General features: G+C 41.5%; 1 protein-coding gene across 1 annotated transcript; it reads right to left on the bottom strand.

The window, feature by feature from the left end:
* Positions 1-102: 102 nt before the first annotated feature.
* LOC121574103 (inorganic pyrophosphatase) lies at positions 103-10,691 on the bottom strand. The gene is made up of 11 exons (XM_041886707.2): positions 10,543-10,691; positions 9,324-9,388; positions 4,704-4,757; positions 4,280-4,399; positions 3,880-3,966; positions 3,387-3,513; positions 2,928-3,055; positions 2,101-2,186; positions 1,750-1,825; positions 1,326-1,365; positions 103-788 (listed from the first exon to the last, which is right to left on the bottom strand). Exons 1-11 carry the CDS (start codon positions 10,601-10,603, stop codon positions 757-759), a joined length of 876 nt encoding a protein of 291 aa, XP_041742641.1. The 5' UTR covers positions 10,604-10,691; the 3' UTR covers positions 103-756.
* Between the last annotated feature and the right edge of the window lie 5,306 nt (positions 10,692-15,997).

The raw sequence follows: 15,997 nt of genomic DNA, 5'->3' as shown, positions 1-15,997 counted from the left end.
TTTACCGGAACTGCGTAACAACTGCTATTGGGACAGGCGTCACGTTAAATTCTGATCCCATATCTTTATGTCATTTTATTTTGAGACAATGAACTCAGAATCTCACATCAAAACAAAGTTTATATATTTTTAAAACCTAAAAATACACATACAATTTATTGTAGCACGCACAGCTATGCAGAGAATGACATACGGTAATTAGGAAGCGCGCTGTGGTATAGAACATTACCACTAGATGGCAGAAGAACACAACATACAAACGTGCGTTTTCCACAGTACAGTGTTCCGACTGTTCTAGCAAAGTGTAACCATATCAGCCCTCATCTACATGTCAGCTGGGTAACAGAGTATAACTTTCTACAAAATAATGTCAGACCAAATAAAATATTGAAGGTTGTTATACATTTTTTTTTTACATTATCCAACAAAACCATCATAGTATTGTTGTTTTACAGAAAAAGCTTTATTAAAACAATTAAGATGATCCCACACAGTACATGAGTTGCTAGCTATAGGAAGTACACTACCAGTACTATCTGTTCGACAGCACATCTCCAATGAGACCTTCGTTAAATAACTGTAACAATACATTTCCTAAGACATTATTTAACTATTTTTGTCCCATCGTCGCTTATCTTCTGAGTACGAAGAAGAGTCTATTCTTTCTCAGCCACAACTGTCCTTAAGTCTATTATCTTCAAGTACGCTTGCTAAACAGGTGAGACACTTCTGGTCCATTGAGTCATCATCTTAAAGTTACGCCTTCTCATAGTAGAACCATTTATCCACTGGAAATAGAAAAATCACATGATTAGATGTGTACAGAGTAAGTCAAGTGAATCCACCTGAATCCATTGGGTCAATTCCATTAGTAAATTGAAATTCCAATTTTCCCCACTGACGAAAAAATTTATTGGAATCTTAGCTTACTTCCTGAATAGCAATGGAATTGACGGTCATAAAATAAAATGTGTGTACAACCATGCAGTTCTTTCCTATCATTCCAGGTTGGTCATAAAATGACCATAAAGAGTGGGAGGTTTACAATATGTCAAATAAATATCTGAGTCAAGGCAGGATCCAATCCATAAATATATGATCATATCAAGGACCATTATGAACAGTGAGAGTTAAATTTTGTTGATCAATTTAGATCAGTTTTTATTATAAGTTCAAGCAAATAGGCAGAATTAACAGCATAAAAACAAATAACAATTGCATTGTCAGCGCACGTCCAACACATTCACACGATATTCAATACAACAAAGTATATTCATAGTACACGTTTCTCAATCTTGAGGTAAAAATTATTTTGAGAGACATACCTGAGCAGGGGATAGGATCTTCGGTTCCACAAGGGCTTGTCTAAAAAAAATATTATCCCAAAAAATACAAACATAAATAAATACACATAATTGGATGGTCCAATTGAGCAATTTATAAATGTGTAGGCTAAACATGTTTGACCACAATAGATGCATGTAGGAGGAGGTACGTATGTGTAGAACGTTACAATCCTTGCAATTGCTCATTTTGATTTGAAGTACTACCCCATCAACAGAAGCGAGTTTCATCCTTGAAATGCACTTTGAACTTCTCTATTTTACTTGAAATAGCTACTGACCCCAGCAGTTAAGAGCACAGCACATAAAGGAGACAGGTCTGACCCGACCCTGAAGTTCTAAAGGAGAGCTCTGACCCGACCCTGAAGTTCTAGAAACTAGCCATAGAGAAGCAGAAGGTACTGACCCCTTCTATGACAGCCTTGGCCTCGTCCGTGGAGCAGCAGAAGGGGCTGTCGCCGGCCGACACACACGTGTTTTTACTGCAGGATTGGAGAAAAACAGTCACATCAGTCATGTATTCATTAATAATGTATTTCAGATTCAAACAAGTTCTTGCTTGCTGCTGTAGTTCTTCAGAAGTAAGGTCTAATTTCACAAATTAAGTGGCGGGGCTTACATGTTGGAATTACGGATTGGGCCTTTAAAGACTGATCTAATTTACAGTAATGATATTGAAATGATGGGACTGTAACAAATGCCAGTTTTCTAGGTATTGTACTGTACGAGGATTGTAAATCGTGTATGCTCTCCTCACCAGTTGAGTCCTCCAGAGTTGGTCTTCTGAGAGATAAGTGCTTTCCAGAAGCCATGGGTGCTCTTGATTGTCTCAATTGCAAATTCCTGACAAGGAAACACACAGAGCTAAGGCTGTTGTAGGGCAAGGAAACATACAGTTTGGGGTGGTTTCCCGGACACAGATTAAGCCTACTCCTGGAAAATGCAAACTCAATGGAGAATCCCAAATGCGAGTGCTTTTTAGTCCAGGATAGTCTTAATCTGTGTCCGTGAAACCAGCCCTTTGTATTTCTGTATTTTAGCTGAACCAATCACTTTAAAACAAGTTTCTTACAAGTTACTATTGAACTTCAATGGACACTGTATATTGTGAAAAGGTTTCATGCATCCTCAGGGACACACTATGTTGCAACAGGATAATACAACCCTTTGGGTCTTGCAAAATAAATGTAAGTTCTTGTACAACACAAACTCTTGAATTTGCCTCTATTTGGCCAACGCAATCTAGCCTTGGTACCAGACTGTTTCTGCATTCAACAATGCAACATTTCTACACTGGCATATTAACATGGCTATTGCAGACAGACTGGCATCCAGGCTAAACGACTATCCATGTATCTAGATTGAAAAAGCGGTTTTAGATGAGGGTAGACGTGGTACAAGGTAAATAGATAAAATGAAAAGTATGTTGATGAGGGTGGATGTAGCTACTGTAACACAAGGCTGTGGCAACTTCAAGGCTACAATACCTTGTCAAACACTACAGAAAGAGGAGATGAGCCATTCTGGCTCGGGCCAAAGGTTTACAGAACACAAACTCCTGTGTATGGGGTACAAGATGGATACCTTGTCTTTGAACTCTCCGTTGAAGGCAAAATGGTTCTCTGGTTTCCCGTCTGGTACCTTGTACCTCCTGAACCAGTCCACTGTGGCCTTCAAGTAACCTGGCTTCAGCCTCTGGATGTCACCGATGTCTGAGATACACAGGATAGGGCGACAGGTGAGTGAAAAGGAGGGGGGATGACCGTGGCAATAGGAATAGACTCACACATGCACGCAGCCACACACACCCACATTTGGAAAAACATTGAATCATTGCATTTTTCACTTGCAGATGACTGTGGCAATAGGAATACACACGCACACACTTGGGAAAACAATTGTTCAATGACTGCATTCTTCACTTGAGCAATCATATTCCAGTACTACTATATGCAGTGACTGGGCTAATGGGCAGTATTAAGGAATGGCCTGTTATATTAGGGATTCTCTGTTTAGTCCACATCCAGCTCCTCCAATGCTTACTGTTCAGGTCCTTAGCTTCAGGGTCCTCCACGTTGATGGCTATGACCTTCCAGTCTGTCTCCCCCTCGTCGATCATGGCCAAAACCCCCAGTACCTTCACCTTGATCACCTCACCACGCGAACACACCTGGAGATGAGGCAGATGTATGATCAGTACAGCATACAAAAGTAAGATATTGATATGGGGATAGGTCAATTTCAATGATAGTCAAAAAGCAGATCACATGCCGGAGGAAAGTGCATTTCATCACACAACCATAAATGAAGCTCACAACACAAAATCAGTACAGGCAGCTGATGTAGTAACAAACCCAGCAAAATTGTTGGGCATACTTTTCGAAATTGGACACCTTGCTTAGGTGACAAAATGCTGCTTTGAATGACACCTTAGGCATGTAGGAATGGCAGAGATTGAATGGAAGAAACAATATCAAGACCTTAAAACGGCTCCAAAGTTTAATAGTAGTTAAAGGATAAAGAACAAGTGCTGTACCTTGGTACCGATTTCACAGACGTCAATGGGGTCGTTGTCACCACAGCAGTCAGTGTCTCCATCTTTGTGCTCGGGGTCCTCCCAAGTCTATCGAGAAAGAGAAATATCACAGTCAAAAGAGATTGTGATATTTAGTTCATATGACAACAGAGAACTAGGCAATCATGGCCAAGTAAATTCTAGGTGATCAATGAATTGAGTTGGACATATAGCGTCGGTCTGCTTCTACAAACTTGTTAGTCTGCATTGTAACATGTTTGAATGCAGAAACAGTGACACACTACAAGGCTTATGTTGGAATGCCAAAAGTCTTGTAAATGTTGAACTCTTGTAAATGTACAGTCACAGGCCTGTATTTCAGACCACGTGCAGCTTGGTGACAGGTTAGTGACTGTCTGACCTGAGGTATTGCTCCATAGTTCCAGATGTAGCCTTTGTGGGGGAAAACATTGGCGACGTAACGCAGGTTCCCCTTCTTCACATCCTGCTTGATCGGGTTCAGGGGGTCTTTGGTCGCAATCTGAAAGTAGAAAAGCCAAACATTATTGAATTATCTTGTGTCTTATTTTGCTTGACTAGCCAGGATTTCAAAAAAAAGCATGCTCAATGGAGAATCGCTATTGAAATAGCTTTTTAGTTACCGGACTTATCTGTGTCCGGGAAACAGGCCCCAGGTAGTTATCGTAAAAGCCAGACTTATCTGGCTAAATAATGGTTGAATTGTTCTGATAAGTGACAAATGGATACAGGTTTTTAAAATGCATGTACTGTGTGTATATGTATTGTTTTTAACTGGCTAATAAAATCAATCAACGTGAACCTACCTCCATCTTTGCGTTTGTCCATCTTGGTACTTCAACAACCATGTGGAAAATGTTCTGAAAGAGAAGAAAGCAATGAGTCATACTTCACTAGTAGTAAACAAATGTGTGCTTGTTCGCTGTTGGCTGAGCTCCCCACTTGTGCCATCAAACCGCTGCAACTTATCCAGAACCCTGCAGCCTGCTTGTTGTTCAATCCTCCCAAGTTCTCCCATGTCACCCCGCTCCTCCGCACACTCTAATGGCTTCCAATCGAAGCTTGCACCCAATACAAGACCATGTTACTTGCCTACGGAGCAGTAAGAGGAACTGCCCCTCCCTCCCTTCAGGCTATGCTCAAACACTACACCCCAACCTGAGCACTCCGTTCTGCCACCTCTGGTCTCTTGGCCCTCCCACCTCTATGGAAGGGCAGCTCCCGCTTAGCCCAAGCCAAGCTCTTCTCTGTCCTGGCACCCCAATGGTGGAACCAGCTTCCCCCTGAAGCTACGACAGCAGAGTCCCTGCCCATGTTCCGAAAACATCTGAAACCCTAACTCTTCGAAGAGCATCTTAAATAATCCTCAGCCCCCCCAACAAGAAAAACATTTTCTGAACTAACACTCACACTTGACTTTTTTCCCCCTTACTAGCTCTGACTTTGCTGATAGCTACTTTATTGGAGGGGAAAAAATGAACTTACTATGACTATGATATGTGGTTGTCCCACCTAGCTAACTGTTAGTCGCTCTGGATAAGAGCATCTGCTAAATGACTCGAATGTAAATGTAAAAGGTGTACACAAACTGAGCATAACAACCATGGACATTTTTACTTTCCAAAGTTCCTAGATTTTCTGTTGTTGTTACAGTTACTTTTTAGTCATCAAGCAGAAGCTCTTATCCAGAGCGACTTACAGTAGTGAGTGCATACATTTTCGTACTTGTGTCCCTGTTTGTCACATATCATAATATCAATATACCCAGGAATAATTTATTTATGCCTATGGATATGTTGGAGGAAAGGAAAGGCTGATATATTACTCCAGAGAGATAAGACAATAGGTCATCCAGAGTTACTGCCCAATGATAAAAGAATTCAGTGTTGAAGTGGTAAAGACCATTGCTTTTACAAACAGACTATGACCTTGCTAGCGCTACTCCTACTCTCCCACACGCATTGGGAGCAAAAATGAATACATTACAAACAATTCCGACCAAGAATGTTATGGAGATACAACAACTCAATTACATCTTTAAAGGGGCAATACGCAGAAATCACTCTACCATTTCCTGGTTGCTAAAATTCTAATAAACTGAAATTAGGCGGCCTATGTGACAAGACAAGCGATAGTGTAGAGAATCATTGTACCATCTAAACTGCTGTGAAATATATTTTCATTGTATATTCAGCTGGTTGAAGCTGGTGGAGAAGGGGGTAGCTGCATCCCAATATGGCGACCGGAGTATGGGCAAATGGGTGTGTCGAAAGGAAAATAGGGGTTTTGATTGAGTTGTTTTTTTTGTGGTGCACCTCTTCAGGATTTTTGGAGTTGGTTCCGACTCCGACTCCTGTGATTAGAGTCGAAAGGAGTCGACTCCTGCTCGACTCCGACTCCTGTAGGTAGAGTCGTAGGAGTAGACTCTTGCTCGAATCCCAAAACACGCTGAAACGGATGCGCACACACAAACACCATCTCATTATTGCGGTCCTACTAGGAAGACTACATTTGCGTTCCAGAGGACTGACATGAGCATGATGCTGTCCATTTGCCTATAAAAAGGCCTATTTTGTTTGAATATAGAAATACTATTTCAGCGATATCCCATGGGATGATGTGGCGCACTCTACGCTGAAAACTTATTCATTGCCATGTTATAGCCCTATTCGGACGGGTATTACTAGAGACGTTGGTTTTGTAATTATTATCCAAGCATATGCGTTATTCCAGAGGACAATTCACACAGGATCCGTTTTTCCAAACTGCCCCCTGTAATTCATTTTTTTCTTCAAATTGAATTCTCTTATGACGGAAGCCTGGAAGTTTTTATTGTAGTTGTGAAGATATTTCAACGTCATGTCTGGATGATAATAGGCTACACTGACAACTCGTGCTTGGCTACTTGGTATAGGTCTCCCCATAATATTGAAATTGATGAAGTGTGATCATATTCATTATTTTAGCGATCCATCCATGGTAGACGTCCTTCCTAATAACAATGCCCCCCCACATCCTGCTGATTTGAGCTGCTGAACCGTATTTGCACTTGACTGTTTATGGATGACAAAGTGAACTTGCCATTTCCAAAAAGTTCAGCGGGGATGCTGCTTTGCAATCTATTGCCTAGGACAGGGCTCTCTAACCCTGTTTGTGGAGAGCTACCATCCTGTAGGTTCACACTCCAACCCTAATCTAGCGCATCTGATTCAATAATTAGATGGTTGATAAGCTGAATCAGGTTAGTTACAACTGGGGTTGGAGCGAAAACCTACAGGAAGGTAGCTCTCCAGGAACAGGGTTGGAGAGCCCTGACCTAGGACATCAACAGCCAGCCAGGGTTTCATTAAATAAGTTATAGGCAATACTGTTATTGCACATTTAGGCCTCATTAAACTGATGCATTTGGCAATGTTTAACTTCAATTCACTGGCACTATGAAGAATGGCTTAGCCATACTCATTGATAGCCTAATATATACTTTTGGTGAATTTACGTGGCATTGCTAGATACAGATGACCAAGATACAGTATAGCCCAGTGGTTCCCAACCAGGGGTCCTAGGACCCCTGCCCTGGGGGTACTTGGCCTATCCACAGGGGGTACTTGAGAAGACTCATGAGACCATAGGCCTACTGGTAAAATGCACGAGGGGGTACTTAAGGGGTACTCCGGCAGAGCAAAATTCAGTTGGTGGTAAAGTAACCAAAAAAGGTTAGGAACCACTGGTATAGCCCATAGGCACAGTTCTGATTTACATTTTTTACATTTTTAGTCATTTAGCAGACGCTCTTATCCAGAGTGACTTACAGTTAGTGAGTGCATACATCATTATTTTTTTCATACTGGCCCCCTGTGGGAATCGAACCCCACAACCCTGGCGTTAAAAACGCCATGCTCTACCAACTGAGCTACATCCCTGCCGGCCATTCCCTCCCCTACCCTGGACGACGCTGGGCCAATTGTGCGCCGCCCCATGGGTCTCCCAGTCGCGGCCGGCTACGACAGAACCTGGATTCGAACCAGGATCTCTAGTGGCACAGCTAGCACTGCGATGCGATGCAGTGCCTTAGACCACTGCGCCACTGATCGTCTCCCTGCCTGCCCCTATCCTCACTCTCCCTCGCATGCTCCCCTTTCTCTTCACTATGAAAAACGTGTTTGATCTTCGGTCTGTTACGTGTAGAATTGCTCTGCATACTCTTTGATAGACCCTACTTTAGTGAACTTGTGCAAGACATTGCAATCCAAGAAATTGCTAAATACAGCATTGCGATAGCCTATAGCCTACATATTTTGAATACCGATGCACGGTTCTGACGGTCTGCCTGGTGGCCGACATGCCTACCTATCTATGCCTGGCTGTGCCCCTCCCATCTCTAGCTTGGTCTTTCTTTGCTGTGAAAGATGCGGGAGCGAAGGGCACTGTGCCCCGTGTTAGCTGATTTGCTTTCCATACACCTACTCCTTTAGACTCACCCACTTGTTTATACTCCGGTCGCCATATTGGGCTGCAGCTACCCATACTTGAGCCAGACATACTTTTGAGGAGATGGGAAACACCATTGGAATCGTATGAACCCCCATTGTGTACGTTGCCAATGCGTCGTCAAAGGACCACGCGGTGCATTCTGGGTGATTCTGGGAAAAAGCGCGCTCTCCTCCAAGGAGTGAATGTGAGTCAATTGGGCGCTAGCTCAAAACACAAGTTTAACATGAATTTCGTCAACAAGAAGTACAACATTACAAATGTTTTCCGAGATGTGAGATAATTAACTTGTTATCTGTAATATCGTATAGCGTTGGAATCGTGACATTACGCACTTTCGAGGAAAATAGGCAGGTTTCTCAACGCGTGACGCTGCATAACAACGAACGCGATTAGTCAACAGTCTGATGGGCGGGCGTTATCGTCTTTCTTTCATTGCCCAATGGGATTCCTATCTCCTCCTTTCTTTAATATGTTTGCTTGAGCTCCTGTACCAAAACCGAAAGTAAAAATGAAACTTAATAATGAGAAGCATAGAAATAGAGCACATAAAACCATATTGTAATGAAACAGGCAGGGAGCAGGTCTCGAACCCTCAACCTTCTAGCCCGAAGTCCAGCGAGCCATCGACTGTGCCCCAAAAGCATGCTCGCGTGGCAGAGTCGATATCCGCGCTTATAAACCCAGGGTCGTTACAATATCTACCGCTTCTTAGACTTACTGTCAATGAGAATTACATATCTACAACTCACATTTCTATGTGCATTTGATCAGGTCACCCAAAAAGTTAAATATTGCAGCTTTAACCATGGATTCAAACGTTAGACTAAGTGGGTATCTTTCTATAAAGAAGCAGTTGAATAGATATCCCATCTCCATTCAGTGTGTGTGTGTTATGTAATGGAGCGTTGTAGCAGGATAAAGGTGACATACTTTACCTGGCTCTCATCAGCATACATAGGTATGTCATGGAATGGGGAGACATACTTTCCATCAGCATTTTCTACAGAGAACAGACAACATACATAATGAGAATGGGAGAACATGAGTGACCTTTAACTTTAGTGTGTGGGTAAATGTCTGTAATCAACCACTTACACATGATATTCATGATGCAATTAACCATTTTTTTACATTTACATTTGAGTCATTTAAACAGACGCTCTTATCCAGAGCGACTTACAGTTAGTGAGTGCATACATTTTCTCTCTCCATACTGGTCCCCCGTGGGAAACGAACCCACATCCCTGGCATTGCAAACGCCATGCTCTACCAACTGAGCTAAAAGGGACAATGCTTGGCATGGTTTCTTTTTTGTTGTGCCCCGCAAATACACAAATGGAAGACAAAATTTCACCCGTTTGGGCAGCCACAAAGCACATTCCACTAAATAGTTTTACAGTATTGGATTATTTTTTAAAATCTTTGGTTAAAGGTCAAGCTTTGACGTCCGTTTGAGTACTCAAGTACTCATGCCGATCCCTAATGGATAGTGGATATTGTGCCATTTCGGACACAATAGTTCCAACCGTTTGTAATGGTAATTAAGTGCGCAATCACAAAGGCTGCACTGTATGCAACAAATATGAAAGACTGCTACATCACATTTGAACAAAGATACATTCAGGATAACACTAGTTACATGAGAAACTTGTTTGACAGGTCTTGAAGCTTAGTCTTGATCTTAGAAACTGAAACTGGGCGTAACCCACACGTACAGTAGCTAAAATATTATTTATCGAGGTTGCTGGTGTGGTATCCCAACAATACTTGCTAACTAATATCAGAAATACCACTATGACAGAATAAATCTAACACAGCTGAATTGGATCCTGATACCGGTAAGTCTAATTCATGTCCAGAAACATTCAATTGCTAGCTACTGTATCTGTCTCCTCAACTCAAATGGGGAGCAAAGGTCAAAGCGCTGATACATGCATATACTAAACGATCCTTAGGTGCCAATACGTGTGAAATCTACACTTGAACTTGACATTAGGAGTATAAAACCAACGCGAAATGAATGAATAAAAGTGACACGTGGGAGGTGGGACCCGATCCCACTAGTAAGCCGGGAAATCCACAATGGACCGTATTATAGCTAGCTAGTAACTAAACTAGCTTAAGCTATATTTCCATTAAGTTAACCATACTTACTGAAAAACAAACGATAGCTCAATGTATTGGGGTTTCCCCTCTCTTCGACTGTGAAGCTCATGTTTCGTCTGTGTTGGGTTCTTGCCGAGGATGCAGTGATGGCTAGTGCACTTGAGTGTTCAAAGAAGTCCACCCAGAACTGTACTGCACATGCGCATTTCTAGACAGAAAGCTTGGAAAGTGTGCAGCAACTGCGCATAATGAAAAATCGTAAACGCATGATGCCGAGTTCACGGGCTATCGGAAACTCGGAACCTCCGAGTTACAATAAACCTAGTTATTTGCTTTGAGGTTCCTATTGGTTGATTCTGTATCATCTAGCTGTGCCACTAGAGATCCTGGTTCGTATCCAGGCTCTGTCGTAGCCGGCCGCGACCGGGAGACCCATGTGGCGGCGCACAATTGACACAGCATCGTCCAGGGTAGGGGAGGGAATGGCCGGCAGGGATGTAGCTCAGTTGGTAGAGCATGGCGCATGGGTTGTGGGTTCGATTACCACGGGGGTATGAAAAATAATAATGTATGCACTCACTAACTGTAAGTCGCTCTGGATAAGAGCGTCTGCTAAATGACTAAAATGTAAATGTAATGTAAATCTTTCTACAATGAGTTTCCAAGTCGGAAATGTCTGAGTTTCCTATTTCCGACTAGCACATCTGAGTTTCCTATTAACGCAGCATCACAGACAAAATTATATGCTGTGTTCATAACCAAGTGGGAAGGTGGTATTTACCACATACAACTGTGAAAAATCCATTTAAATGCCCCTCCAACTGGTAATTACTAGTGGGAAATTCATCTATCATCCTTGATGCTGCATTCAAGACAACTCGGAAGTCGGAAACTCTGAGATTTCTGACTTGGAACCTCGTTGTAGAAAGATGAGGTCCGAGTTTCCCACTTGGAAACAAATAGGAAGTTATACGCAAAAGGAAGTTCTACGCAAAAAAACATATGCAAAATGTAACTCTGAGGTTCCGAGTTGCCACGCTCAAAACAACTGGGAACTTGGAAAAGTCTGACTTCAGTGCGTTCTGGACAACTGGGAAAATCGTTTTGAACGGTCATCCAACTCAGAATTCCAAGTCAGAAACTTGGGCATCTTTCTAGAACTCGAGTTCCAGGTTATCTTGAAAGCACCACAACTTCTCCCACATGTTATACACATACACAAAAAAAATGTATGCACGCATGACTGTAAGTCGCTTTGGATAAAAGCGTCTGCTAAATGGCATATTATATTATTATGTTGACCTCTGACATCACCTTCTAAGGAAATTAATCACATATTTTATTTTATTTGTCACATGCTTTGTAAATAACAGGTGTAGACTAACAGTGAAATGCTTAGTTATGGGCCTTTCCCAACAATACAGAGAGAAAAATATAGAATCAGTTTAAAGCACATTAATGCATCCAACTGATATTTACGACTTCACAACTGATAATTACCACCTTCCCACTTGGTTATGAACGCAGCATTATGATCTGAAACGTATGTAGGCATATTGATAAACTCTTAGACATGAACTGCAGTATCAGTACATACCCACTAATAATTACATATTAAACTGATTATGGCCTTCGTCATGTACATGACTAATGCCATACTCGGCCTTCTGCCATAATCAGATGACTAATGCCGTACTGGCCTTCTGCCATAATTAGATTAATATCGAATTATTAGTGTGTATGTACTGAGACATTAAACTGATTTTGGCAGTAGCCATTTTTTTCAATAGTAATGTAAACACCATGCTTTGTTTATCTTAATCGGGGTAAAATCAAAATTGAAGTAAGCATTACCTGCCTGGTTGATCAAGCTTTCGAATTTTAGGACATGCGTTCCAGCAATGTATTTGATCTGCACATGTGCTAGCATCAACTGAGCGAGCCTCCCTCTTTAGCGCGAGTGAAGTGAGTTCAGAACAACTGAATGTAAGCGTTTTATAACGTTTGTATGCGAAAACTACTTCTATGTCCGAACTCGGAATAAAAAATATACTTCCCAAAAATAACATGGTCGCTGTGGTAGGACGTTTATTTTGATTGGCGATTTTCTGCATTTATCAGAGTGTCATCAGGTAGCCTAATTTCAAATGTGTCCATGCAAACAGGATTATTAGGGAAAGCATCTAAACGTTTTAATCGAACTATCATATTAATCTGACTATCCACCAGTGGAGCAACTTTGGTTTTAGAAGTGAGGGGGACATCATTATAATAAACACTCCAAACAGCCTACCCTACCGGGACAAAAACACAATTTCAGAATGTGGTGGGGGGGACATCCCAGCTAGCACAGTGGATCTGGGCCGATTCTGGCTGAGAGTAGGGGCACTTGGCTGAGAGTCAAACTCGGCAGACATCATGTGGCCCGAGTCTGGCCCGCCTTTGGCGGTATTACTTATGGCTAGGATGCAGGGATTGAGCTCGGGTTGATTCCGGTGTGAGTTATCTGGACCAAATGTATTACTTGCCGATTGTGGCAACTCTCTGGCAGATGATTACACGGGCTGCTTTATATAATTAACATTTCATTATTTAATTAATTTTTCCTAAAATGATAGCTCAAATAGAATTGATATGGAAGACAAACTAAATTTAGATTTCAGCTTTGAAAGTCATTTTGTGCGGCCGTATTCAGTATGGCTACTCGTTGAGTTTAAACATCCACGGTGGACCACTACCTGCACTCGAGCAGATCTACTTCCTGTCTACCAGTGCACGAGTTAATGAGGCGCTTGCTATTCCAACTGTCATAAACTGTCACTAGAGCTCGACCATCAAGAAGGAAGGTAGACCCCTTTTGTTAAGATGGAAACAAAATAGCTAGCCAGCTAATTATTGTTATTTTGTGACAGTTCTAATGTTAAAGGTAATCTATTTATGATATTTTGTTTGTGGTATCATTTGCTAAATGGTCTGGTAAAATGATTGGGATATCAGAGTAAGTTCACGTTATGTGTTTCTGTGATTGTGTTTACAATATAACGTTAAACTTCAACAGTAAATCATATTTCTTATCCAATTTGGACATTAAGTAACTGGATAAGTTTTGTAATAATACATTTTTTTACATTTTAGTCATTTAGCAGACGCTCTTATCCAGAGCGACCTACAGTTAGTGAGTGCATACATTTTCATACTGGAAAACCTACAGAAACGTATGTTAAAAAGTTATTTTACTGCCGCTTAAGTTACCAGTGTGAAAAGGCAGGTTGCAGTAGCCTAACGTTAATTTATAGGACTGAGTAGGATATCAACACACAAAACGACAAACGTTAAGGGATTTCTTACATGTTTCGAGGCAAGTTTCATAATCAGCAATCAGATTGTGTTGTCTGTGATGTTAACTTACAGCAAACTGCTAACCAACCTCTTCTGATTAATCAAGGTGAGTGTTCCCTGAAAATGACCCAAGTTTTTGAATGTTAATGCAGTCACTTTGACACCTAGAAATATCTGCTCTGTCTCTCTAGCCTGCCAGCTAATTCCAGCAGTAGCTATTCAGCCAACAAAGGTGATTAAGGTTCCTAAGAATTAATGCAATTCGCTATACAGTCATGGCCAAAATTGTTGGCACCCCTGAAATTTTTCCAGAAAATGAAGTATTTCTCACAGAAAAGTATTGAAATTACACATGTTTTGCTATGCACATGTTTATTTCCTTTGTGTGTATTGGAATAACACAAAAAAAAACAGGAAAAAAGCAAATTTGACATAATTTCACACAAAACTAAAAAAATGGGCCGGACAAAGTTATTGGCACCCTTTCAAAATTGTGGATAAATAAGTTTGTTCCAAGCATGTGATGCTCCTTTAAACTCACCTGGGGCAAGTAACAGGTGTGGGCAATCTAAAAATCACACCTGAAAGCAGATAAAAAGGAGAGAAGTTGACTCAGTCTTTGCATTGTGTTTCTGTGTGTGCCACACTAAGCATGGAGAACAGAAAGAGGAAAAGAGAACTGTCTGAGGACTTGAGAACCAAAATTGTGGAAAAATATCAACAATCTCAAGGTTACAAGTCCATCTCCAGAGATCTAGATGTTCCTTTGTCCACAGTGCGCAACATGATCAAGAAGTTTGCAACCCATGGCACTGTAGCTAATCTCCCTGGACGTGGACGGAAGAGAAAAATTGATGAAAGGTTGCAACGCAGGATAGTCCGGATGGTGGATAAGCAGCCCCAAACAAGTTCCAAAGAAATTCAAGCTGTCCTGCAGGCTCAGGGTGCATCAGTGTCAGCGCGAACTATACGTCGAAATTTGAATGAAATGAAACGCTATGGCAGGAGACCCAGGAGGACCCCACTGCTGACACAGAGACATAAAAAAGCAAGACTACAGTTTGCCAAAATGTACATGAGTAAGCCAAATTCCTTCTGGGAGAACGTCTTATGGACAGATGAGACCAAGATAGAGCTTTTTGGTAAAGCACATCGTTCTACTGTTTACCGAAAATGTAATGAAGCCTTCAAAGAAAAGAACACAGTACCTACAGTCAAATATGGTGGAGGTTCAAAGATGTTTTGGGGTTGTTTTGCTGCCTCTGGCACTGGGTGCCTTGACTGTGTGCAAGGCATCATGAAATCTGAGGATTACCAAAGGATTTTGGGTCGCAATGTAGGGCCCAGTGTCAGAAAGCTGGGTTTGCGTCCGAGATCATGGGTCTTCCAGCAGGACAATGACCCCAAACATACTTCAAAAAGCACCCAGAAATGGATGGCAACAAAGCGCTGGAGAGTTCTGAAGTGGCCAGCAATGAGTCCAGATCTTAATCCCATTGAACACCTGTGGAGAGATCTTAAAATTGCTGTTGGGAAAAGGCACCCATCCAATATGAGAGACCTGGAGCAGTTTGCAAAAGAAGAGTGGTCCAAAATTCCGGGTGAGAGGTGTAAGAAGCTTATTGATGGTTATAGGAAGCGACTGATTTCAGTTATTTTTTCCAAAGGGTGTGCAACTAAATATTAAGTTAAGGGTGCCAATCATTTTGTCCGGCCCATTTTTTGAGTTTTGTGTGAAATTATGTCAAATTTGCTTTTTTCCTGTTTTTTTTGTGTTATTCCAATACACACAAAGGAAATAAACATGTGCATAGCAAAACATGTGTAATTTCAATACTTTTCTGTGAGAAATACTTCATTTTCTGGAAAAATTTCAGGGGTGCCAACAATTTTGGCCATGACTGTATATGCCCTTTAGTAATTCAGTTAATCAATGTGTGTTTTAGAGCTCCGGCCCTCAACGTCAGCATTTGTCAGAAATGACTGAGAAGTATTCAGAGTATAGTGTGACTTCAAACATCCGGCGAAGGTGTACTGCACACATGTCAAGATTTCTGACATCTATCCAACAAGAGCAGTCTACACTTAATGTTGAAAATGCTGCTGTTCCTCAGACATTTTATATGTCCAATGAGGCAGCTGAGGAAATGTTGTTCATTGGTCA

Source organism: Coregonus clupeaformis, chromosome 1 (assembly GCF_020615455.1).
Source record: "Coregonus clupeaformis isolate EN_2021a chromosome 1, ASM2061545v1, whole genome shotgun sequence".
In the NCBI taxonomy this organism is placed as follows: domain Eukaryota; kingdom Metazoa; phylum Chordata; class Actinopteri; order Salmoniformes; family Salmonidae; genus Coregonus; species Coregonus clupeaformis.
Note: the sequence above shows the minus strand (reverse complement) of the source record. Positions and strands in the feature narration are given on the sequence as shown.